Genomic DNA, 27,112 nt, shown 5'->3' with positions numbered 1-27,112 from the left:
TTCTCCCGGGGAAAAAAATAGAAACCATTACAACAAACCAAAGTGCAAGAGACCTTGACAGAAAGGCAGTAACAGGCCAATTAAAAGAATAACATGGTCTTTACTGTTAAGCAGGAACGAACAAACAGAAGTGAAGAATTTTAACTCAAGTGATGAGAAAAAGAAACCAACAAGACACACTGAAGGTAATAAAAGTTAATATCTTAATTATTCACTGAAAAACAACAATAATCAAATGATAAATTCAAGAGATACAGCTAAGGAAAAATTGTAAAATACAGTTTGGGGCAATCTAATAAAAGAGAACACATAAAAAAGTGAAACTGGAAAAGAGGAAGGAAACGCAACAGATTTATTTAAGTGACCATTTTTATCTCCTCTCAATTTCTCTAACTCAATAAATTATATTCTAAGGACACTAAAAAATAAAAAGCTTAAGTGATTCAGCAAAAAACAACATCTGTACAAAACTGAGAAAAAGGTGGAAAAATGATCATATTTCCTTTCAGAGAAGTGATGCACCCTTGTAATTTTCTAGGTAAAGACTTGGAACTTCCTGGAAACAGAAAGAAATTTCTCATCCTGTTAAACACACCCCGCCTCCAGAAACAGGGCATTTACCAACCCTTTAATGAAGCTGTGCAATCCAGACACCAAACCAGAATGCTGTTGGTTAGACAGAGATGTGTAGTCACTCAGCAAAACGGCAGCAGATTCCAATCAGACCATCAGGGTCAACCCTTTTAACAAAGAGGGTTTATTTATTTCAACAGTTAAACACCAGAGGTTAAAATAAATAAAAACATGAGCTGCCAAAGGTGGAGAGGGGAGGGCATGTCATCCTCCTGAAAACCAACGTAAGATATCTGAGAAAAACTCAACATTCATTTCTGCCAAAAATACTCAGTAAACTTGAAATAAAGTTTAGATAGTTAACATCATCATAAACACCTATTTCAAACTAAGAGGTGAGAGTGAACTGCGAACAGTGAGCAGCTGAAGGCATTCCGTCAAAGTCTGGGATAAATGGAGGGAGTAGGACTTCCTTGGGGGGGATTCGAGAAGCAAAGTAACTTCACTGGGCATGGCAACCCACTCCAGGATTCTTGCCTGGAGAATCCCAAGGACAGAGGAGCCTGGGTACATCCACGGGGTTGCAGAGAGTCAGACATGACTGAAGCGACTTAGCACACACAGATGCATGATGGTAACAGTGAGAACTAGAATCCTAAATAACCAACAACAAAGGACTGCAGGTGAATGTTTGACATGGAAGGATGCTTTAGTTTTTTTTTTTTTTAACAGCGGGTGACAAAGGAAATACACACACATCACATCATATATAATTTTTCTCATGCACTTGCAAACTGATAGTAGAAGATAGCCTTGGGTGGAATTATAAGTGCTTAAATCTCTGTGTGTGTTGAGACAGACACAGAGACCGAGGAAGGAGGAGAGCAATGAGGGGAGATGCTCATCTGTATTTGGTGGATTCTTTGTTTTAACCTGCCTACAGTTAACAAGTGTTTCTTTATACCTTTAAGGGTTTCTTAGGTTTAATTTTTAAATCAGGCTCAAATCACTGTACACAACAGGATTTCATTTCTGCAGATACACAAAGTCAGACAGACATGCACCATCACAGCAGTGAGCATCTCTGGGGAAATTACAGCTGATCTTTATTTTCTTCTTTATGTTAGCATCTATTAGTAAGTTAAGAACACATACAATTTTGACGGGGAAAGCACACTTCTTTTTTCCTCAAGCAGAATGGAAGAAAACCTGTTGGGTGTGCCTGGTTCTCACCTGAGAAACTTTAAAGATAAAGACCTGTTTCCAGCAGGGATGGCACTAAACAGAAGATTCTGATTTATTATGGATGAACGTAGCAAGTTAAAAGGCAAAATCATCTCTTTTCTATTAAAATGTTAGTCTGCTGTTACAATTTCTGGTTTCCATTCAAAGTTCATTAATGCCCCAGTTAAATAATATTCACTAGAGCTGGAAATGAAATGGCATGAAACACCAGTCACTGCTTACATTAAATTTAATAAACTGTGCCTAAGTCAAGTTATAAGACATTTAAACTCTGTGAATCAGTGATGGTTAAGTTCCTTCCTAGTATCCGGTCACTCAGCAAAGAAAGCCTCTTTAAGACTGTCAGCACTGGAGGCATTTTCCGTGGCTAAGCAAGTGATCTGGATGCTGACATTCAGAGCGGCCGCGGTCACACAGGTGCAGAGCACCTGCCTCCCCACAGGTGCCCGCAGCCACCTGATGGCAGCCCAGTCCTGCTGAGCAGGAAGTGAGCTGCTGGCACTGCTTGTGCTTTTAAAAGGCAGCACTGGGGCTCCCTGCGATCCAGTGGCTGAGACTCTGCACTCCCAACACAGGGGGCCCAGGTTCGACCCCTGGTTGGGGAACTAGATCCCACATGCCACAACTGAAGATCAGAAAGACAGAAAGAGAGAAGAAAAAAAGGAAGAAAGAAACGGCAGTGCTGCCTGCCCAACTGGACCCGCTCAACAGACTCCTGTCTGCCGTCACTTCCTACAGAAACAGGCACAGAAACCACCAGGAGGGATGACCCCAGGGTTCTCAGGGCCCAAGAAGCTATTCAGCCATAAATGAAACTGAAAGAGAAGACGGTGTATTAAAGGAACCAAACCCAGAGTCTGCTAGATGATGCTTGGGAAACCAGCAATCTCTCCTTTCCCACAGGCAGCTGACAAGGATAGCTATCCGTGGGGTGCGACTGGCTGGCTGGGGTAGAGGGGGGGCTCTCCCACCCAGAAAGAGCAGAGGTGCTGAGGCTGAAGTTGCAACTCCACCCCCCGCCCTGCCAGCACAACTGCTCTGCTCCAGGGCGCCTCGCCCATCGCCGATTCCGCGTCAGGAAACCTGCCACCAGAGCCCTGCTGTGACCCAGCTCTTGTTTGCTCAGGCTTATTTGCCCACGTGCACAGAACTGGAAGGGAAACAGGTCACATGGCCAGCACACGGCAGGAACTTCATCCAGAGACGACCTCCCTTTAATCACCTATTTCATTAAGAAAGAAATGTAATTGTCCCTATGATGTCCCAGCGTCTAGAATATAGATTTCTTAAGCCTAGAGATTCATTTCCGTAAATCTGTTAAGTACTATATCAGTATGTTCACCTGGGCGACAGCCAATGGAGGCTGCGGTGAAGCCTTGTCAGAGAATATTAAATTCCATCTCAGCAGTGCTTAACATTAAATTCCTCATAACGGAGATGATATATAGGTGATTCAGGAATATCAGCTTTTCTTGTCTTGTTATATAACTAAGCTATTTTACGGTTCAATAATTTTCAAATATTAATGAAGGAAGAGTGCCAAAGCAAGGTAAGAAAGTCAGAAACACTTCAGCCTTATTGGCACAAGATAATTCAGCTTATACTTCAGAATCTAAGAATTATGAACTCAGAACCGAGCCCCCAGTAGATGTTAGAATACCTGAGCATTAGTTCTTAACAGCCTTTTTTTTTCCCCTGGGGGATGGAGGCTGGTTCCAAACCTGTATTTGATTTTTAAAAAATAACAAAACTTTCTCTCCAGAAAAACGCACATGAAATTTTACATAAAAGTGCAAAGGGTTCAGGGCATATGACACTGATTAATGGACCTGACGTTAAGAATCACAGGTCTGAGGATGATTTAACATCTTTAATTTATAAAATTTCCTCTATCTAGCAATTACAAGTGGTCTAAAATCGAAATCAGTAAGAGACAATAAGTCTCCCTTGACTCAACCCAAAAGTCATCTTCCAGAGCATTTCACTGGTTAAAATTCTTCAGGGAAAAAATATTAGGACTCGTTGGTGGTCAGGTGGCTAAGACTCCAGGTTCCCAATACAGGAGGCCTGGGTTTGATCCCTAGTCAGGTAACTAGTAGAGAAGGTGATGGTACCCCACTCCAGTACTCTTGCCTGGAAAATCCCACAGACAGAGGAGCCTGGTAGGCTGCGGTCCATGGGGTCGCAAAGAGTTGGACACGACTGAGCGACTTCCCTTTCACTTTTCACTTTCATGCATTGGAGAAGGAAATGGCAACCCACTCCAGTGTCCTTGCCTGGAGAATCCCAGGGACGGGGGAGCCTGGTGGGCTGCCGTCTATGGGGTCACACAGAGTCGGACACGACTGAAGTGACTTAGCAGCAGCAGCAGGTAACTAGAAACCCATGCTGGAACTAAGAGTTCACTTACCACAACCAAAAAGCTTCCACAGCCAAATAAATAAAATACATATTTTAAAAAACGTAGAAGAGCAAATCCTTAGAGAAAAAATCTTAAACTTCATATACTACTCCAGTTTAATAAAATAATCCTTATATGTACACGCTTCCTAAAGAACACATGAGTGACTACCATATTCTGAATCACCCACAACGGGAAGCAGGTAGGAGCAGAAACGGAGCTGGCTTCTCACCTGCGGCGAAGGCTGAGCACATCACGAAGAACATCCCCACGGCGATCCTTTTCAAGGATGATGGGAGCAGGCCGTTTCGTTTCAAGATGGGATCGACTAGTTTATCTTTCAGGGGAATTAACAGGAGGATGAGCACAGCATCAAACATGGTCAGCCAGGCTGCCGGAAACTAGAATTTGGAGATGCAGAAGACACGGGCTTATTTTCCTGCGGTGTCAGCAGCTGCTTACTTGACAACTAACGTCTAAATGGGAAAAGCTTATTTCAAAAACAGCTCATTTGTACAAGTATGACCTCCTAGGAAAATAGTCTGTCTCAAGACACTGGATCTGAAGAAAGGCTTTCATTTCTAAAGGGACGTGATTTGGGTTTTCTATGCTTTCTGGGGGGAAGAAGAAACAGGTCAAATATTCATGTTTAACTGACAGTAGCAACTTAGTTTGGGCTTCCCAGGTGGCTCAGTGGTAAACAATCTGCCTGCCAAGCAGGAAACGCAGGTTCAATCCCTGGATCTAGATGATCCCCTGGAGAAGGAAACTGCAACCCACTCCCGTGTTCTTGCCTGGAAAGAGCCTGGCAAGCTACAGTCCATGGGGTCGCAAGAGTCGGACACGATTTCATGACTAAATAACCACCACAAAGTCAGTTTAATCTAGTAAAGGACATAACCAATGGAAAGACAGTTTCAGAAGTGAGCAAAAATTCCATTGCAATAGGAACATGTTTAGTTCAAGCTACCTATATCATTTACAAAGTATCTGTGACTGGCAGAAGAAATTCTGTCACGTAAACCCCCAATGACAATTTTCACATCATTTCAATTGTTCTCACCGTGTGAGGATTGGTTGTAATACTGGAAATTTCTGGAATCTTCAAATGAAGACTCTGTAAAACATACGTCGTCTGCATCTGGGTGTAAAAAGCAGTGTCATTACACGTGCACGGCTGTCACAGGCCTGCAGCGAGCCGCCCCGCCCCCAGAGTACTCTGTGATGAGACTCGCAAAGGTCAGGTTGGCAAACGGGCAGGTCAATCTCTTGGCCACCATAGAAGTTGTCTGGAGGTGAACTTTAAAAGAGAAGTAACGACTACCCCACTGAGAAATTAAAAGGTGGGGCCTGGAAAAACAGAGGTATGCCCATTCTTAGCTTCATTTTTAAAAAGGTTTTCAAAACATTTAAGTCCACAAAAATGAGTCCATAACTAACATCAAGATTCCAAGATCCTGGAGACTTATGGCAAGGAAAGCAGGGAACCCAGGCACCTGAGTGCCGGGGCAGTGTTCACGGTGGGGGGAAGAGAGGAAATGAAACCTGAATATAAGACTCACTTGAAAATACACTGTCCAGTAAGGTATCAAAGCCAAGAAAACGGGGACAATCTTGACAAGAGCTTTCACATCTTCCACTTTATCTTCCGGGAATGGCCCTCCTCGAGACATCTTACATGAATCAAACAGACTGTGTTTAGAAGATTGCTGAAAGACTCCAATGCCTTCACTTTGGGAAATAAAATGAAGGAATTAGTTTTCTTCCACCCCCAGAAATCAGTTATTTGGTAACAAATTAGGTTTGGGGATAGGAAATGAGCTTGCTGCACTGAATCTGCTCAAAGCCCCTTCCGTTACCTACTAATCATTGCCCACCCAATGTGGCCACCCAGATTACTCCTCAAAACAGGGAGACGTCTGGAATCAGCAGATGGAAGCGCTTCCTAGCCAGAGTGCGATGCTGGCCGCCATCACGGTGGGATCACCCAGCGCTGTCTGGAAGGTGGCCGACCTCATCCCCAGCTTTGTCACACTGGCCACTGGTCCTGTGGTGTGGAGGAAGCCTGCAGCTTCATCTGAAGCTGGTGACACCTACATCAGCTACATCACCGGGTGAGCATTTGAAAAGACGACTGTCCCGATTGTTTGGGCCTTAAATTAGGCTATTTATCAGATGTCAAGACTCGATGACCAACACAAAACTCTTACAAAACCGAGCTGCTTTACTGTATTGCAGTCACACTGGTGTGACTGGGAGGGAGGGCTCTGTTACAGCAGAGAAGACATCAGCTCTTCTCTTAAGGCAAAGCCGAGACGGGGAGTGGGTGATGCTCCTGGTGATAACCTGACGGTGTCACCTGGGGGAAGATGACAGAGTGCCCACTGGCGAGCCCTGATCACCACCCTATCAGGGACCAGGACACTCATACTAGCATCCCCCTCCCCCCGCCGCAAGGAGGAGGAAGTCAGGGCACAGAGAGGGTAAGAAATGTGCCCAGGGCAACACAGCCAGGGAACGCGGCCGGGATCTGACCCCAGGCGGTCCTGGCTGTAGAACCTGAGGTCCCAATCACTGTACAGCCACCTGTCCCTCTGCTTGCCCCCTCAGGCCTCCCCTCCATGCTCTGGCCCGCCGGTCACAGTCCAGAGCTCTCGGCTGGCTCTGGTACCAGGAGGCCTTCCGGTCCTGGCTCCGGTGCTGGCAGCCCTGCCCACTTGCTCACCCTGGCCTGCCTTACTACACTATTTGTAACATGCACAGGTCCCAGGTCTCAGAGGTACCCAACCCAAAACACTCTTAACTGAGAAACAGGCTCTAAGGCCCTTTGTGGTAAAATAGGAAAAAAAAAAAAAGTTTTAATTGCACACCCTTCTCTAAAACCAGAAATAAATTACCATTAAGAATGCTTGCAATTCTGGGACTTGGATATAAATGGGAGCTGTCAGCTTTCTAGTTTATAAACTCCCGACCCATTTGACTGAGTCACCAACTACTGTGAATAATTTTTGTCTTTTAACACTGACATTTTAAATCTGAACTTTCTGAGCACGGAAAAATTGAAAACTATAAAATTTAAACCAAGTTTTGGACAGAAAAAGTAAATGCAACAGACATTTACTGAGCACCTACTATATGCCTCATTCTGTTTCTGAGTCCTGAGGAAACACACATAAATAAAAAAAAAGATACATCTCTTGTCCTTATGGAGCTGAGTCCGGTGCGGAAAAATACTTAGAAAAATACACTTAATGTGAAAACACTAAATTCCAAACATATTATTATTCATACTTTTATTTGAAAAAATTCATAGCTTCTCCTTTTTTTGGCCAAAGGCGTAAAGTACCTATAAACCTAATATAGATTCTATCACTGATTACTACATCATACTGCCGACGCTTCTCTAAATAACATTCAAATGTCAAACAGCAAATTCACTTCACAGAGTCATGCACACAGGTTGCTGGCTATAATGCTTACGTTTTCATATCATTAAAGTATTTTAAAAACTATTTTAAGTCACTACACATCTAAAACTTTGCCCAGGGCACACACATTGTTAGTGTTATTATTCTGTAACATACAAGGGTCCAACATGGAGCCACAAGTCACCAACGGCAAGGCACACAGACAAGTGCTCCCTGAGACCCCCGCCCGAGGCTGTGTGTGCAGCTGTGCACCCTCTCCCGGGAGGAGGGGTGGGAGGTGGGGCTGTCAGCTCTCAGATCCTCAACTAACAGAGGCGAAGTCTCTCACAAAGGTGTGGCACTGTTTCCACTCACCAATGAACTGAACTGGCAGGCATGGATTTCATGTCTAAAACAGCATTAAAACATCTTCAAAACAGAGACCCCCCCCCGCCCTCAAAAAAAAACAAAACAGAGACCACTTAGAGCAGAAAGAAACTGGAATTGGGCCAGATGGAACCGGCCCCATAAATAAGGGAATGCTGGGTGACGCTGTGCTTCCTTCGCTTCTAGAGCGACATTCTGCAAAAGCATCCTCATCAATTAGTCACCACTGACTGGCCTCTTATCAGCTTACAAGGCCTCACAATGATCCTGTGAGAGGGGACCTCTCCAACTGCACAAGAAGGAAAAGAAGGCTCTGCAAGGTCATTGACCTGCCCAAGATCAGACAGCCCCATCCCATGCATAAGGAGAGTACAGTCAAGAGAATTTGTCAGACCATCATCTTCTCTACAAGCTGGTCCTCTTTGAATTGTGCCAAGGAAGACATCAAAAACCAACATAAAGGGAAAACAGATTCCCAAGTCCCAGTAGTCTTTACCCCGCCATTTGTGCATCAAAACCCACATGTCCACAAAGCAACAGTGTCCTCTTACACAGGTGTACCAGGTATCATCCAGAAAGACACTCTGAAACTTTAATGATACATTTTTCTAGTGGGTATTTAATCTATAGGCCAAACATCTGGGATCTGAAATCATGCTTTTGCTGAATTAAAATGAGGCCCCAGTAAAGCACTACTGCCGGCTGCAGAGGCAGCAGGGCTTCAATCGTTAAAAATTCTTCAGTGTGGTCCCACCATCAGCTGCTCTGAATTGAGTCTGAACGCGACACTGAATGAGTCTGCGGAGGCCTACCCGGGGACAGCTAAAGCAACCAGAGGCGTTGAGCCTGGAGTGAAGGGGCAGGGCTGTGGGAGCTGTTTTGGTACAGCTTCAGATCCACCACGTGGGAAGAACATGAGACATCTGTGATGGCTCCAAGGACATAAACAGGATACAGGCAGACAAGCCACGAGGAGGCAGACAGACGCGGGTCAGTCTGCAGAACATTCTTGCAACATGGGCCCTCCTGGTGGAGGGGCAGGAGGCTCCCCAGGGCTGAGCAGTCCCTCTCCAACTCAGGGACTGAGCACCCATCTCAATGCTCGTCTTGATCAAAATCCTCCCTGAGAGGCTCAGCTCCAAATGGTCCTGAGGACTTTTCTGGGGTGATGGACATTCTACGTTCTGACTGTAGTTACCTGACAGAATAAATGTCATAATTCCCAGAATAGTACAGTTAAAAGGCAAGTCTTTTAATACACGTTAATTTACACGTCAAAAGTAACACCAAAAATTTCTGAGGGCTTTTTGTGAGCTAAGTTCTGGACTTTTCTTCATTACTCTGCAACTAGGGTGACCGAACTTCCGCCAGAGCTTGCCCGGGATTCCCTGGGACCCGGGACTTATGGCTTTAAAACCTCAGGTCGTGGGCAGACAGTACTCCACCTGGGAAGTCCCGTGTTAACGGGACGATGCCTTACCCTACCAGCATCTTAATTCTGCTATCCTGTCCTCAGAGAGCGGCTGACATGACCACTGGAGGATGGCCCACGCTGACCTGCTCAGCTGCTGGCCCTGAAGTGGGAGGCAGCGGCTCACTGCTTATGGAGCACCACATGCATCTACACCTACAAACTAAGCAACTGCTCGGTTTCTGAGCCAAAGGGCTGTCCAGGCCTTCTAAAATTCAGATTTCAGTGTTCATAAATAAAGTTTTGTTGGAACATTGAAAAAAATAAAATAAAATAAAGAGAAATGTATTAAGTTTAACACTGTCTCTTCGATGCCCTCGGCAAGCCTCTGTCTTTATCCTCTTTACACAGCTAAGCAGGCGTGGGCCTCCGTCTACATCAGCAGTAAGTGGAGGGTCAAAGTGCAGGTTAGAAATGAAAAAGCGCCAAGCTGGGGAAAGAGGGAGGCCGCTGGCTCATCTTTAAGATGGAGATGGGACACCTCACACTCCTGGCGCTGCTGTGGGACATTTCAACTCCAGCCCCATGGCCCTCCCAACGGTGAGCACAGGACAGACAGAAGCGAGCACTTTAATTTTAGAGTGGTTAATAAGTCACGTGGAACCGTCTGTGATGAGAATAAAGCCGCTCACCCGCTAGGACTGGCCTCCCTGATGCGCTTCTGGGGGCGGCAGGAATACACCAGTATCCTGAACATGTCGGTGAAGGCACTGCCGTCGGGCGGCTTGGTGATGAAGAAGGTCTGGCCGCACAGGAAGACCGCGAAAGCAACACCGATGCAGACAGCAGGGATGGCATAGCCGGTGACAAAACTCACGTTCTGCTGGATGTAGGCAATGCCCCCCAGCGAGACGATCGCTCCCAGATTAATGCTCCAATAAAACCAATTAAAAAATCTTCGCGTGGCTTCTGGACCCCGATCTTTAACCTAAAATAGCAGGGAAGAAAAAGACTTAAACCCGTGTGATCACCTTTAAGGATGAAAAACATATATTATGTTTTTATATAAGTTGTTTTATGTATGTGTGTGTGTGTGTGCTCGGTCATGTCATTCTTTGTGACCCCATCAACTGTAGCCTGCCAGGCTCCCTTGTCCATGGCATTCTCCAGACAATACTGGAGTCGGTTGCCATTTCCTCCCCCAGGGGATCTTCCCAACCCAGGGATCGAACCCAGGTCTCTTGCATCTCCTGCACTGGCAGAAGATTCTTTACCATTAGCGTTACATGGGAAAACCACTTTACACGTATATATAAAATAGTATGATAAATTGATACAGCTTTCTATCAATTACTGTTGTCATCATAGTCTTTAAGAAATGCAGCACATGGGAATTCCCTGGCAGACCAGTGGTTAGGACCTGGTGCTTTCACTTCTGGGCCCCAGGTTCAATTCCTCTTTGGGGAACTAAGATCCCACAAGCCACGGCCAAAAAAAAAAGGGAAAAACAGCACCACAATCAAATGGTGTTTACAGGTAAGCTCAAGGGTCTCTTGACAAAAAATGTGTTTTATACTTTCAATTATTACAGATTTGTTAAATATACTTAAATCTTAGAGCATTTCTCAAAGTAGCTCCCAGGGACCACATGCTTTGGGAATGCCACGAATGCTCCTTAAAAATGCCGATTCACAGGACCTATTATTATCCAGGACCGGCCACTCATCATCTCTCGGGTTGGGGCCCAGGAGTCTGCGTTTTAAACAACTTTCCAGAGAACTTCTACTCAAAGCCATATAGCTCCAAGGCTTGATACATCTGGAACCAGAGGAAAATTAGAGAGTGCAACTAAAACCACGTGCTGTTTTCAGACCAGGAAGCCTCTCGGGAAATCAAGAGAAGTTCTGATAAGAACAGGATTCCTTAAAGGTTCAAAGATCACTGACTTCCTGAACATAGACAAACAGGTGCCAGGTTACACAAGCACTTTCCTCAAGACCTACCCAGTGGGAGCCTGTCCTGGTGCGGACAAGACAGTCTGCGTGGGCACGGGCACCCTGTAACATCCCTCCCTGAAGATAGCTTTTCACATCTACGTGACACCCCAAGAATGTGCTTGAGCCAGTCATTGCTAGCCAGTTCCATCTCATAAGACGTTTAAACAAACCTCCTGGTTTAAAGGCTGATGCTGGATTGTGTACAAAGACTGCCGGGTGTTACTGTCTCGGGAACCTCTTGTTGTCTTGTCCTTACATTACAGGTTATGAAAAGGTTGGACAATTTCTGGTCCGGTAACAGATCTGAATTCTGATCCACAGAGTAATCTCTTCTAAGTAAGAAAGGAGGTTCTCATCGGGGGCCTAAACAACCAGTTATAATGCACAAAAACCATCTTTTTAGCAGCCATATTATATGATATGACATTTTAACTTCTATTTTTTAAGATCAAAGTACAGGTGTAAATACAAAATCAGAATCATGTGCCCCTCCAAAAAATTTTAATCCAACATGATTAAATATGCTATGGGGTCGCAAAAGAGTCAGATACAACTTAATGACTAAACAGCAACATGGTAAAAGTTAATATGCGTGAAGAAATTATCTGGTAATCACCGTCTAAAACTGAAAATCTGAGTTTTTAAACAAACCTCACGTCATCAGAATGAGCTTAAACTTGACTCCCTTCCACGTCAGAAATGAACAGAGATCCAAGAAATGATGGCAAGACTAATGAGTGAATAAATGATTTGTATGGAGGATGTCTTATGTTTCTAAGAAAGAGAGCTCCCTCTGAGGACACAATGCATTTGTTTGTTTATTTAGGCTGTGCCATGTGACTTCTGGACTTTTATTTCCCCATCCAGGGGTTGAACCCATGCCCCTGCAGTAGAGGCGAGTCCTAACCACTGGAGTACCAAGGAGGTCCCCATAATGCATTCCAATGTCACTAAAATGGACTCAAATATTCGTGATCTCCTGGGAACAAACCAGAGGAAGAAAAAATTGTAAGCAGGCCAATGGCTACAGAGAAAATGTAACTAAAGATAAGAAAACAAGTAATTAGGGTGGGGGACAAACTTAAAAGGGAAGAGGGCCAGTAAACAGAATATTGAAAATTAACACAACTTCTGCATTAACTGAAATATATCAGGGCCCTCCCCACCGTCTATAGAGGCGCTGTGCACATCCCAGTGAACTTGGCAATCAACTGATTTGAACATCGAAGTGTAATGCACCCAAATTACTTTAAAAACCTAAGCCTATTACTAAAGCCCTAAATAACCATATAACCAGTAATTTTCTGGAACAAATGGGAAGCTGCCCTTGTAAACTGCAGATCACATGCCTCCGTGCCCTGGACTGACACCCTCAATTCACATCAGTCACATTACATCACCATCTCTACCCTCGCCTCTCGCCCCACCAGATCATGGGCAAACAAGACCATCATGTGACTGGTCAAAAGACACCACTACACCACTGCTGCAACTCAAAGAGCAGCTGCAAGAACAGGATCCTGTGCAGTGAGTCCAACAGTAGGCTGATTTGGAAAAATTCCTTTAAACACACATGAGCGCAACTTTTCTTTCCTCTAGGTGAAATGTAGCTTTGCTCTTGTTGTAAAATAAGTTCTTTCAGTCTGCTATTTCAAATACAGGATTCATCCCTTAAGAATGATGGTGACCTCTGAGAAAGGTTAAGCACTGGGGGAAAGGTGGGGCTGACAGAATTCAGATCAGCATCGCCCCTGGACTCTGTGGTGTAAGTCTTAATTCCAAAGCCAGCCAAGGCCTCCTTCTCAGAGCTGCATAGCCTGACCCCATTCATCTCTCCCTCAGACTGCTTCCCAGAAGCCCTGTGTCACAAAGGCGTAAGTGATAAGAGAAGCCTAAAAGGTACCTTCTGCGCACCACTCAGCCACAGAAAAGAATGAAAAAATGCCATGTGCAGCTACATGGACGGACCTGGAGATTATCACACTAAGTGAAGTCAGTCAGGCAGAGAAAGACAAATGCTACGTGATATCACTTATATGTGGATAAATGAATTTATTTATAAAACAGAAACAGACTCACAGACACAGGAAACAATCTTACGGCTACCACAGGGAAAAGTTGGGGGTGACATAAATTAGGAACTTGGGATTAACAGATACTCACTACTATACATAAGACAGATAAACAACAAGGTCCTACTGTATAGCACAGGGAACTATGTTCGATCCCTTGTAATAGACTATAGTGGAGAAGAAACAGAAAAAGGATATGTATAAATGTATAACCAAATCACTTTGCTGTATACCTGAAACACAACATTGTAAATCAATCATATTTCAATCAAACAAAAAAACTCCCGGGAGCTCCCTGGTGGTCTAGTGGTAAGGATTCAGCAGCGTGCAGTAGCCCAGGTTCAATCTCTGGTAAGAGAAGTGAGATCCAGCAAGCTGCAGGGCACGGCCAAGATTTAAAAAAAAAAAAAAGAAATCCTGAAAAATACAAATAGATTTTCTTCAAACTCAGGCCAGGAGATGCCAAACTAGCTCCTCTTGAAGAACAGATTACAGGCCTCATGCCCAGAGGGCAGGCTCCTGGCCATACCTCCCCACACCTGCGAGGGAGGGAGGGGAGACTTCTGAAATCCCCTTCAACCAGCCAGCACCTGGCACAGAGCAAGCACTCCAGCTGAAGGGTACCAACATTTTCGTTTCCACTGAGATTCAATTCTCACTATAAAATTCACCCTTTTGAAATGTACCACTCAGTGTTTTTCAGTCTTCACAGATGTCCAACCACCACAGCTTTCCAATTCTACCTTCTCATCACACCAGCAAGAAACCTGGTTCTGGTCACAGTGGCCTCCCCTCCCCCATTTCCTGACTCCCGGCAACCACTCATCTCTTAAATCTTTATGGATGTCTATTCTGGACATTTCATATAAACAGAATCCTATGATATGTGGTGCTGGTGCCTTGCATCTTTCAATGGCATGATGGTTTCAAGGTTCATCCACACTGAAGCAAGTACTTTATCTCTCTTTACTGTTGAAGCCTATCCCGCATATGTCCATCCATCAGTTGATGGCCATCTCCTTGCTGCTGCTGCTGCTGCTGCTGTTTAGCGGCAAAGTTGTATCCGACTCTTGCGAACTCATGGACCATAGCCCACCAGGTTCCTCTGTCCACAGGATTTCTCACAAAGAATACTGGAGTGGGGTGCTATTTCCTTCTCTAGGGAATCTTCCCACCCAGGGTTCAAACCTGGGTCTCCTGCTTGGCAGGCAGATTCTTAAGTTTAAAAAATTTTTAAACATACAGAAAAGTTGGAAGAACAGTAAACCATACACATCCTTAGTTCTTTTTCTGTACATATACAAAATACTCTTTTGGCTGAACTATTAAGTTGCAGCATATTTCACCCTAAAGATTTCATCATGAATCTCCTAAAAATAAAGCTGTCTTCTACAAGACCACAAACCATCATCTAAGAAAATTAACATCAATGCAACTTTATCTACTATGTGGTCTAATCAAGTTATCCCAGTCATCCAGATAAATGACTTTTAAAGAAGGTGAGCTACAATCGCAAAGCATGCGCTGTGTATGGTGGTCAAATCTTTGATAGCCCTGAATCTGTTCTGCATGACAGTGTCAGGTTAGAAGAGATTGGGTCAATTCTCTTGCAGAACAGCACATTTCTTTTTAATGTCCACATTTAATTACACATCAAAAGAGTCCAAATTCTGTCATGCCTTCTACAGAACTTCTATGGGAGCACTCATTCTTTTAAGGAGTATTGATCACTTATCTATTATCTACTGGAGAGCAGTCATTTTTAAGTCAGACTTTCTGGGTTCAAATCCAGCTTCCCCATTCACTTGCAGTGGACCAGGGCTGGTCAAACCTGCTAAGCCTCTGTTTATTGTAAAATAAGGATAATTATGGGATATAAATTGTTGCAGGGTTTTATATAAGAGTGTAGGAAGAGCACTCAGTACAGTGGGGCATAACCTACACGCTCAGCACGCGCTGTAGTCCTGTGGCCTGCTCTTTAGAGATGGAGCGACTGCCCTGGTGGTCCAGTGGTTATCGATCTGCCTGCTAATGCAACTACTGAAGCCTGAGCACCACAACTACTACCGCGCCCTAGAGCGCGTGCTCTGCGATAAGAGAAGCCACCACAGTGAGAAGCGTGGACGACGAAGAGTATGGCCCCCAATCCCTGCGACCAGAAAACGCATGAGCACTGCAATGAAGACTCACCATAGCCAAAAAAATACTAAATTAAAAAAAAAAAAAACAAAAACCCAAAAACACAAGATGAAGAACTCCCAGTCCTGGGCCTTGAAAGTTGGCAGAACCATCACAGAATGCCCATCTCAGCTAAAGTATACATTAAGAAATCAAACCTGCACATAAACCATGGTGTGCCACTCACTGCCTACAAAACAAAAGAAATACATCTTTTTGCGCTTCCATTTCCTCATTTTAAAAATAGGTCTAGATTCATAAGAGATTCAAATGAGTTCAGGTATGTAAAGCACATTCCATGGTGCAGAGGAAGGAGGTTAAGAATTCAGGACATTAGGCAACTATTATCTCCAGCATCATTATAAGGAATCACGTTACCATAACAGCCTTTCACAGGTGTGATTAATGTTCAGATTCAAAGGATGCATTCTTGCATCCTGGCTCAGTCACATACTAGCTCTGTAACTTTGGGCAAATGATTTAACCTCTCGAGTTTTCATTTCTTCATCTGCAAAATGGGCACAGTTAACAGCAGAGGCGTCCTATAAACTGGGAAAGTATTCAGCACAGGGCCTGACGCACAGTAGGCTCTCTGGAAATGCTGGCAATCACATTGCTACTTGGCCCAGAAACCTAGGAGTTGCCTTCGCTGCTGCATAAGATGAGCCAGCAATTCTGGCACCCTCTCTGCATGCAAGGCAGGAGACCTGGGTTCGATCCCTGGGTTGGGAAGATTTCCTGGGGAAGGGAATGGCTACCCGCCCCAGTATTCTTGCCTGGAGAATCCCATGGACAGAGGAAGCCAGGCGGGCTACAGCCCATGGGGGGTTGCAAAAGAGACACACACGACTTAGCCACTAACCAACAACCATCACCTTCGTAACATCCTAAATCCACCACTTCATCCCTTGTCCATTGCCCCTGTCCTACTGCAAATCTCTAATTTCTCACCTGGCCAGTGCAACAGACTCCTACCTGATCTGCCTGGTGTCAGCACTTTCCATACAACTGAGGCTCTATCAGTTCAGTTCAGTCGCTCAGTCGTGTCCGACTCTTTGTGACCCCATGAATTGCAGCACACCAGGCCTCCCTGTCCATCACCAACTCCTGGAGTCCACTCAGACTCACGTTCATGAGTCAGTGATGCCATCCAGCCGTCTCATCCTCGGTCGTCCCCTTCTCCTCCTGCCCCCAATCCCTCCCAGCATCAAAGTCTTTTCCAATGAGTCAACGCTTCACATGAGGTGGCCAAAGTACTGGAGTTTCAGCTTTAGCATCATTCCTTCCAAGGAAATCCCAGGGGTGATCTCCTTCAGAATGGACTGGTTGGATCTCCTTGCAGTCCAAGGGAGTCTCAAGAGTCTTCTCCAACACCACAGTTCAAAAGCATCAATTCTTCCACGCTCAGCTTTCTTCACAGTCGAACTCTCACATCCACACATGACCACTGGAAAAACCAAAGCCTTGACTAGACGGACCTTTGTTGGCAAAGTAATGTCTCTGCTTTTCAACATGCTATCTATACCAGACTGCAAACTTTTTCTGTGAGGGGGCAGGGTGTAAACAGCTTACATTTTAAGTAACATTCAGTCTGTCACAACTACTTGATTCTGCTATCCTATTGTGAAAGCAGTCCCAGCATGGATGATAGGCGACCAGGTAGGTGCAGGTCTGTGGTCCAATAAAACTTTATTTATGGAGGCTAAAATTTGAGTTTCCCGTCAGTTTCATTTGTTACACACACACACACAAACTTTCTTTTTTTCAAAGACAAAAAAAAAAAAAAAAGCACCTAAGAATCATTCTTAAGAAAGTTGCGGGCTCTCCAAAAACAGGAAGTAGACCAGATTTGGCTGGCAGGCCACAGCTGCCAGGCCCCTGCCCTACAGAGACTGAATATTTTTGAAACTAAATCAGATCACATTACCCTCGGCTCAACCCCATAAAAGGCTTCCTACTGTATTCAAAACAGACCTCAAACTCTTTACAAAGCGTCACATCACGAAGCCCTACCTGCCATCTCTGTTTCCATTTCTTTTCTGTTTGAGACATACTTGTCGACAACCTTCTGTAAGTTCAAGGCGTACAATACGTGTACGTGTTGTAGGTGTTGTACACAATACGTGTACTGAAGTGTTCCGTGCTGCAAAACGACAGCTACTGCAGCTGCTATGACAACCAGAGCAGCCCTCTCTTCTGGCCCCAATCTGCACTTGCGGATGCCCAGTACAGAAACGCCTCTGTCCCCGCCCCCGGGACTCAACTCCAAAGGCCCCTCGGTTGGAAGGAGGTCCCCCGAGTTTGCAGCTCCGCTCGCTAGCGCCCACCGCAGGCAGCCCGGGTGGTAACCTGGGTTACCGGGTCCACGACCAATCCCGCCCCCTCACCTCGCACCTGCGGACCCCTCACCTGGTCTGCGCCAAAGGGCGTGATGTTGGCCTTGACCGCGCCCACGCCCAGGCCCACTAGCGCGAGCGCGGAAAGCACTGCGGGCGCGCAGTAGCGAGCGGGTGCGTCGGTGCACGGCGGCGCCGAGCAATTGCGGACGTTCGTAGGGCCGGGGGCCCCGCAGAGCGCCGAGCGTGTAGCGGGCGCGGCCAGCAGCGGGAAGGCCAGCATGCCGAGCAAGTAGAGCGCCAGGCTGAGTAGGATGGCCCGCGCCCGGCCAAGCCGCGCATCGGCGAGCCAGCCCCCGAACGGCGACACCAAGTAGGTGAGGCCCATGAAGAGCAGCAGCGCCTGGCTGGCCTCCGCGCCCTCCCAGCCGAACGCCGTGCCGTTGAGGAACAGCACCAGGTTGGCCGTGACGCCGTAGAAGGCGGCGCGCTCCAGCAGCTCCGTCAGCAGCACGGCCGCGCACGCTGCGCGCCGGCCCGCGAACGCCGTCCGCCGCGCGCCCAGCAGCGGCGCCCGCTCGTCCCCAGCGCCCTCCATGCGCCCACTCGCGCGCCGCCCGCCGGGCCGCTCTGCCGGATTCTGTCTTGCTCTGCAGCCGCCTTCGCCGCCGCCCTTCTCGCGAGACTTGTCCCGCCAGCCTCTTCGCCCCGCCCCACGACCGTCCCCATAGGGCGAGCCCGCCGCGAAGGCCGCCTGGACTTCCGGTCGCGCCCCGGAAGTCTGCCCGGGAGGTGGCCCGGCTTCCGTCAGCTGCAGTGCGGGAGGGTGGGGGCGTGACTCCAGAGAGGGTTTTAAAAGTAAAAATCAGAGTCACTCGCTCGGAGGTTCCCAGATTTCTTGCAGTGATCTCAGCCTTCCTTGCCCTCCAGGCCAGTGTTAATAGTGTTAACAGTGTTCCTTGCCCTCAGGCTGGCCCCTGCACCCGCGCCGGCTTCCTGGCCCTGGAATGTTGTCTCTCTTGTCTCTGGGAGCAGATAGTTCTTTTGGCTGTTGTCCTGTGCATTGTAGGATGAGAAATGGCATCCCTGGCCTCTAGTCTCCATTAAATGCCCGTTGCACTCTGTTCTCCAGTTGTGACAATCAAAACTGTCTCCAGATGTTCCCAAACGAGCCATGAGTGCAAAGTAGTCGGCACTGAGAGCCGCTGCCTGAAAACGAGCTCAGAGCCGATTTCCTTGTCACATGGCTAGCATTCTGTTTTCCTTCAGCCCTCAACTGGAGTGGTGACTCCTTGTAAACATTTCCTGACCAGTCCATCTAAAGTGGATTCCACGCCCATCCTATTAACCTGTTTTAGTTTCCACATACTCTCCGCCATGTTTTTATGCTTATTCCTTTGTCCGCAGTTTGTACGTGGCCCCCACAATTATGAACTCTATGGCGGCAGGGTTCTTGTGTGTCTTTTTCATCACCGTGCTTCACCCCCGCTCCCATCCTCCCCACCCCACCGCCGGGCACCTATGTGAGACACTGTCACAGTGCCACGGGTACTGCGTGGGATACTGCACCAGTGGTGCAACTGAAGAGGGTCCTGCAGAAACAGTCCTCAGCATGCTTCAGAAACTGGGAAACAGGGCTACAATGATTCAGTTCGAGCAAGACCACATCCTCTTCTTCATCCATCCTTAAATCCAGCTGCTTCTGCTGCTGCTGCTGCTGCTGCTAAGTCGCTTCAGTCGTGTCCGACTCTGTGCGACCCCATAGACGGCAGCCCACCAGGCTCCCCCATCTCTGGGATTCTCCAGGCAAGAACACGAGTGGGTTGCCATTTCCTTCTCCAATGCATGAAAGTGAAAAGTGAAAGTGAAGCCGCTCAGTCGTGTCTGACTCTCAGCGACCCCATAGACTGCAGCCTACCAGGCTCCTCCCATGGGATTTTAAACTGTGGGCTTGCTGGTAGGTCATCTGGGTAAGTAGTCCTTCCTAAAAGGTTTGAAGCAGCATGTATTAACTTTTTATTTTTCAAAATGTCTGACATCTTGACTGTAGCAGAGCAAGGTGCTGGCACACAGCGGGCAGTAGATAAATATTTAATGAGAGATAACTGAATGCCACCATAGGACTTTTCCCACCACATCCATTAGTGCTAATTTTAAGCTGTCAGCTCCAGTGTCCTTTCCTGATCTTCCCAGATTTGAACAGATCCCCCTTTTATATGTCATTAGAAGACAGGATACAATTTTCTTACACACCACCCATGATAATTTATGCTTATTTGTTTTGTGAAGATGTTTAGTAGCTGTCCTTAAAGCTCAGAGTGCTAAGATTTTGTTTTTTCTGCTACTATATTCCTACAATCTAGGACAGTACCTGCCAGCGATAGATATGTGTGGAATTAAATGAATAAATGAATGACTATTTGTTGAATTGTAAATGGTGTTGGAAGAACTTGTTATGTTCACCTATTCTTTTTTTTTTTTTAAGACTCTTGTGATGTTCTGCAGCATATATTAGTATCCAAATTTTGCTAGTGGAAAAAGCAACCCCCTCGAGATTCCTGTCCCGAATCCTACATCTAGTAGGCATTAGAATTTAGACTTGAGTAAAAGGCTCCAAAACTAATTCCTAGTCCAGTGCTTCTTCCACCCTCCAGCTTGTAGATAAGTCAAAAACTATGAGTCTCTTTTTTAAAGACTGACAGCATGATACACTCAGACAAAGCACAGAATAATATTAGCATTAAACATGGAATGAAAATAAAGCTCCTCAAGTGGAATCACATGGTGACTTAGTAATGGAGCTCTGCCCAAAACAGATGTGCCATTTTGAATGACAGCCAACTAACCCAATTAGATTGTCTCATTTAAGAAGGATAAAGCCAGGCAAAATGGGGGACAGTGGGGTGGGGGGAGGGGAGAGGAAGGCAGTTATAGAATTCAGGATGTGCACCTAGGACTGGTGAGCACTTGTACCTGGTCCTCGGGAGGTATGCCATGCACCCCAATGTCTGTACCCAGAGGCTGCAAAATATATTCAGTGGACAGGAATGTTTTCCTTTGATTGTGGTGTTTAAAAGAAGTGAGTCAAAACCACATAATGCAAGATTCAGTTTCTTTGAAATGTCCAAAATAGGCAAATCTATAGGGACAGAACTTAAGCTAGTGTGTGATACCCAGGTGCTGGGGGGATGGAAAGATTGAGGGGTGACTGGTAAAGCCTGTGCATTTCGTTTTGCGGTAGTGAAATATTCTGAAATCATGATGATAGTTGCAGAACTCTGTGAATATACTAAAAACCATTGAATTGTACATGTTAAATTAATGAACCAGATGGTATGTGAATTGCATTTCAATACAGCCATTGCCAAAAAAAGTGAGCCAACAGCTAAACACTGGGAGGTTTCACATGTAAAGTTAGATGCCCTGCTGCTCTTGAAAAAGCAGGCGGAAGCCCTGGCAACATTGGGACTTGTGGCTGCCTGTGACACGAGTGACCACTCCCCCAACCCCCTACTTGAACTACGATGCTGGTATTTGTGACTTTACATATTCTTTGCAGGCCACAGTGCCAGAGGGCTGTCTGTGACCTGCCCTTGGTGAAGAAACTGTGGCAGAAGTATCCCTGAGCTAGGTCTCAGGGTAAACCTTGAGAAGTTCTGGCAGCTTCCACTTTTGTGCCTTGGGAGTCCTGGACCAAGCTACCTTGCTGGAGAGACCATGTATTGGGAAAGATTCTGCAACTCCATGGAGAAGGGGTCCCAGCACCCCAGCCTTCCAGCAGGCCTTCCTGCTGAAAGAAGACACATAAGTAACCACCACCAAGAGCAACAGGAAAAACTGCCCCACTGAACCTCCACCCAGATCACAGAAAAATGAATGGATTGAATAGTTGTTATTATTTATTTTTTTAATCGTTTTGTCTGTGTAGCACGGGAGATCTTAGTTCCCCAGCCAGGGACTGAACCAGCAGTTCCCAACAGGGAAGTCTTAACCACTGGACAACCAGAAAGTGAAAGTCGCTCAGTCATGTCCAACTCTATACAGTCCACGGAATTCTCCAAGCCAGAATACTGGAGAGGGTAGCCTTTCCCTTCTACAGGGGATCTTCCCAACCTAGGGATCGAACCCAGGTCTCCCACATTGCAGGCAGATTCTTTATCAGCTGAGCCACGAGGGAAGCCCAAGAATACTCTAGTGGGTAGCCTATCCCTTCTTCCACAGATCTTCCCAATCCAGGAATCAAACCGAGGTTTCCTGCATTGAAGGCAGATTCTTTACCAACTGAGCTATGAGGGAAATCTGGACCACCAGGGAGGTCCCTAAATAGCTGTTACTTTAAACCACTAAGTTCTGTGGAGGTTTGTTAGGTAGCATAAGAAAATGAAACATGCCTGCATTTTCCCATAGCCACCATCTGTGACTCCAGGTAACCACCCAGTCTTTAGATGGAGCACACACTGTCTAGCTCACACATGTCATCCCAACTCTCTGTCGTCTTATTTTTTTCACAGTAGAGAAATTGTTCCCATGTCTACACTGACTGCTGTCCAACTGAAACTAGTTCAAATTGAATAAAATGAAAAATTCTGTTTCTCAGTCACACCAGCCACATTTCAGGTGCGCAGTGGCCCCAGGTGATGGGTGGCTGCCATTGTGCACAGCACAGTCGGGATCACGCCACAGCTACAGGAAGTTCTGCTGCTCTATGTGAATGTGCAACAGGCATGGTTGATTACTTGTTACCAATGTCCACACCCTCTTTCTCCTTCCAAACAATCCTAACCCCACCCTGCTCTCCTTCAACTACCCATGTAGTTCAGGAGAAACTAACTTCATGTTTGTTTCTGGATCTGACTAGTCTGTACCAGTGCTAGATCTCTGATGCTTCTTCCTTTTTAAATTTAGTTTTTATTTTCTATTACTTATTTTTTGTCTTCACTGTATGGCATGTGGGATCTTAGTTCCCCGACCAGGAATCGAACCAGTGGCCCCTGTGTTAGGAGCACAGAGTCTTAACCACTGGACCACCAGGGAAGTCCTTCTGATGCTTCTTCACAGCTTTCAGAAACCCAGACTGTAGCCATTCAGGATGTGAATTTCCACCAGGGCCCAGGAGAAGACAAGTGACATAGATGGGCCCAGTCAGGCTAAAGGAAAGGACTCTTACTCAATAACTGCAAGAGAAATACACTCTTCCAGACAGGGCGTGAATGAGAATGCCCATAGACCTAGTTGCCAGGGATGGCTGTTTCACAATCACGTGATAAATCAGTGTAGGATGGGCCAGCTTTGTGGATGGTGCAGTGATGAATCAGGGAGATGTCACATAGCAAAAGAAACAAAAGATAGTAAATCTGACATTGTTTAAGCCACTCTGCTGGACTTTATGTTAGTATGACCCAAAACCACCTGTTGTGATTCGATCAGAACATGGGAAAACTGGGATTTCCCTGGTGATTCAGTGGCTAAGACTCTGTGCTCCCAATGCAGGGTGCCTGGGTTCTATCCCTGCTCAGGGAAGTAGACCCTCGCATGCTGCAACTAAGAGTCTGTATGCCACAACTAAAGATCCTGCACACTGCAACAAAGACCGTGCAGCCAAAGAAATAAATAGATTCACACTGGTGTAAAGCAGAAACTAATACAACATTGTAAAGCAATTGTGCTCCAATTAAAGTAATAATAAAAATTTTTAAAATGGGAAAATAAAAAATAGAATAAGGGAAAGCAGCCTGATTTCCTACCCCTTCCCCCCAACACATGGTCCAATTCGCTCTTAGAATTTTCCAACTGGTCCCTGTAATCAGTGACTTTGCAGACTGCATACTAAGCCCACAATGATTGTATAGCTAAAGGGTTGATATACATTGACTCTCACCTCTTTGTTGGGTACATATATGATCCATGCCCTCTTCCTGAAAATAATTGTATAAGTCTCTCCCCTGCACCTAAAACAAATAAATATGTAAAGGACCAAACTCATGCGGCAAGCATCCAGGGATAGGTGACATCACCTTATTATTAAGTTCTTTGGGCAGCTTCTCCCCCTCCAGGGCCCTCTGGGAAAGAGGATCTTACTACAAGGACACTTGTAGTATAGATTGACTTTGGAAATGCCCTGTTGCTCAAAACACAAATGCCCTGTTTTCTCCACCACCACCCTGCCCCCTGTGCCTTGCTCAATGCAGAGCTCAGAGAAGATTCTCTCAAAAGGGAGGTGTTCAGAAACCACCAGAGGCTGAGGACATTTCAGGGGCTGCCCAATCTCTCTGACTCTTTTTCATGACATTTCTGCTTCTTGTTTCACATCTGTGTGGCTCACCCCTTGCGACCAGACAGTGGCATGTACTTACTTAGTTTCAGCTTCCTCAAAGTGCTGGTTTACAAATAGTCATCATGGACTTTCTGCACGTCCGTACATCACTCATTTGTTCAACAGATTGCCGAGCACCTTGCCTGCATGTCACAACAGCTCAGTGTCAGCACCCACGGCCGATCCTTCTGCTTTTCTGGTTTCCCAGTTCCCTACAGAGGAACTCAGGCACAGCTCATCTTTCGTGCATCATTAGCTTTATTAGACTCACAGGTCATGTCATTGGTCTTCCAACACTCCATGGAGAGCTATCAGAAGTTCTCTTTATTACAGGGAATCCCTATTGCAACAGTTCTATCTGGCTGCAGATAGTCTAGGTAGAAGCAGAAAACAGGACTGAAAACAGAGTCAGCCAACAGAGTGGAATCAAGTCTTATTTTCTGAAGCCCAACCAAAGCTACCCAAACCTGCCTTGGTGGGAATTAACTCAGCTCTCAGAATGACCTGTATTTTATTTTTACAGAGGATGTGAGAGTGTGTGACCACGAAGATGGGTTTTGATTTGACTTTTTCGAAACACTCGCTATGTTGGACCTTTGGAGTAGCAACCTCTGCTTCTTGGGTTTTTTCCCTCCTGGCTTTTAAAAACCTGTGGGACATCTGCAAAAGTCAGACATTCACCAATAGAAAGGGGGAGGTAGAAGATGGAGTGAGAGAGTAAGTGAAAGAAAATGAACTTCTGTTTCCTCCTATTTGAAGAAGTAACAGATGTGAACACATAACAGATGCGGACCACGCCTAGCCATTCTCTTTGCACTCCCACTTTAAAACGTTTCTTATAAATACCTTAATTTATGTTGCAGTTGTAAAATAATTGCTAGTTATAAGTGTATTTATTTTTTTAATTAGGCCTTACAGGAAAGATAAATGGAGATGAATCCAAAGGACAAAAATTGAAGCACGTATTAATACATAAAGTAACTCAGCATGTGAAAATTAAAGGCATTTCCAATCCATGGGGAAAATAATAGATTATTCAGTAAATTTTGTCAGCAGAGAATAAACATGTGTGGGAAATAGGCTTCACATATTGTACTGACATAAATTCTAGATAGACAAAATAGTATCATGGACAAATTGAAAAGATAAAAGCGTTAAGGGAAAATATGGGCAAATATAAAATCTCAGGGTGGGGAAAGCTTTTCTAAGCCTAAGGCTAAAACCATAAAGGAAAAGTTAATTGATTTGACTCCAAAAAGATTTAAAACATACTTGTAGAAAAAAAAAATTGCAGTTGACAGCAAACTGAAAAAAAATTTTTGAAATACATATGACAAAGTTATTGTCCTATTACACAGAGTTCTTTGGAATCCTATGAAATGTATTGAATAAGCATCCAGTAAATAAAACTGGCAAAGTGAATGTCCAGGCATTATTGAAGAGAGCTGTCCTTTGGGCTTCACCAGCCTCTGTTCCTGCTCTGGCAACAGTCCCTGGATTTTCTAGGGTCATCCATGCTCCCTGCAGTTCCAGTAGGACTGGCAGAGAGTGATCAGAAGTGGTCGTGTGACCTATGCCCATCCAATCAACAGTAGTTCATCTATTGCTCTACAGTGATTGGATCAAAGATAGACATGTGACCCAAGTCAGTTTAATCAGAGCTAACCCCATGACTTATTCTGGAGTAACCAGGAAGAAACATTCCCCTTTCTCCTGGATTTGGAATTTTAAGGATATAAGCCTGGAGTTGCTGGGGACCATCTCATAAAACCTAAGGATGAAGCAACCCAGAAGCAGGCTGAAATGAAGAGAGAAAGCCCTTGTTTCAGCGTGGCATTTTCTAGGTCTTAGTTCTGACCCTGACTCCCTTGCCTCCCACCCCAGACATTTCGATTTTGAGTCCATAAATTCTCATTTTGATTAAGCAAGCGTGACTTTCTTTATTTGCAGTTGAAAAAGTGCCAGTTAATACAAGCAATACATACACAGAGAGAAAAGCAAAAATGCCAATGCCTTTCATGGAAGAAAAAAAAAATCACATTTCACCAATACTTTAAAAATGCAAAAAGAGAGAACGTTTCATCACTAGAACAGAAAAATACCCAGAATTGGCAAAGCTTAGGGAGATGAGTGTGCTTGTAAATGACCAATACAAAGTCAAATTGTACAACTTTTCTGGAGGACAATTAGTCATTTGTATCAAAATCACATTTGCTTAAACTTGGAATGTGCAATTACATTTCTTGGAACATAAGAATGTGGCAGAGACTTAGCTATAAAATGCTCATTGCAATGCTGCTTGAAATAAGAAAAAGATTAGAAACAGCAAAGATTTCCAATCAGTTCAGTTGAGTTCAGTTCAGTCTCTCAGTTCTGTCCAACTCTTTTCCACCCCATGGACTGCAGCACACAAGGCTTCCTTGTCCATCATCAACTCCTGGAGTTTACTCAAACTAATGTCCATCGAGTCGGTGATGCCATCCAACCATCTCATCCTCTGTTATCCCCTTCTCCTCCTGCCATCAATCTTTCCCAGCATCAAGGTCTTTTCAAATGAGTCAGCTCTTCCTATCAGGTGGCCAAAGTATTGGACCTTCAGCTTCAGCTTCAGTCTTTCCAATGAATATTCAGGACTGATTGCCTTTAGGATGGACTGGTTGGATCTCCTTGCAGTCCAAGGGACTCTCAAGAGTCTTCTCCAACACCACAGTTCAAAAGCATCAATTCTTCGGTACTCAGCTTTCTTTATAGTCCAACTGAGAGGGTAGGAGACAGGAAGGCCAGGGGTCTCC

General features: G+C 45.4%; 1 protein-coding gene and 1 non-coding gene across 2 annotated transcripts in view; both read right to left on the bottom strand.

Moving 5' to 3' along the window:
- The window catches only part of SLC15A4 (solute carrier family 15 member 4), a 29,024-nt gene extending 10,419 nt beyond the window's left edge, over positions 1-18,605 (bottom strand). The window contains exons 1-5 of the mRNA XM_068990030.1: positions 18,081-18,605; positions 10,117-10,412; positions 5,782-5,950; positions 5,283-5,360; positions 4,452-4,620 (exon numbers count right to left, since the gene is read on the bottom strand). Coding sequence (XP_068846131.1) covers positions 4,452-4,620; positions 5,283-5,360; positions 5,782-5,950; positions 10,117-10,412; positions 18,081-18,605 — 1,237 coding nt within the window. The remainder of the gene's footprint in view (positions 1-4,451; positions 4,621-5,282; positions 5,361-5,781; positions 5,951-10,116; positions 10,413-18,080) is intronic.
- A 4,363-nt stretch (positions 18,606-22,968) lies between these two features.
- On the bottom strand, positions 22,969-23,041 carry TRNAR-CCU (transfer RNA arginine (anticodon CCU)). The gene has a single exon. It is a non-coding gene; the product is annotated as a tRNA-Arg (tRNA).
- Positions 23,042-27,112: the final 4,071 nt, after the last annotated feature.

Source organism: Capricornis sumatraensis, chromosome 17 (assembly GCF_032405125.1).
Source record: "Capricornis sumatraensis isolate serow.1 chromosome 17, serow.2, whole genome shotgun sequence".
Taxonomy (NCBI): Eukaryota; Metazoa; Chordata; class Mammalia; order Artiodactyla; family Bovidae; genus Capricornis; species Capricornis sumatraensis.
The sequence above is the reverse complement of the archived record's forward strand: the minus strand, read 5'-3'. Positions and strand labels throughout refer to the sequence as shown.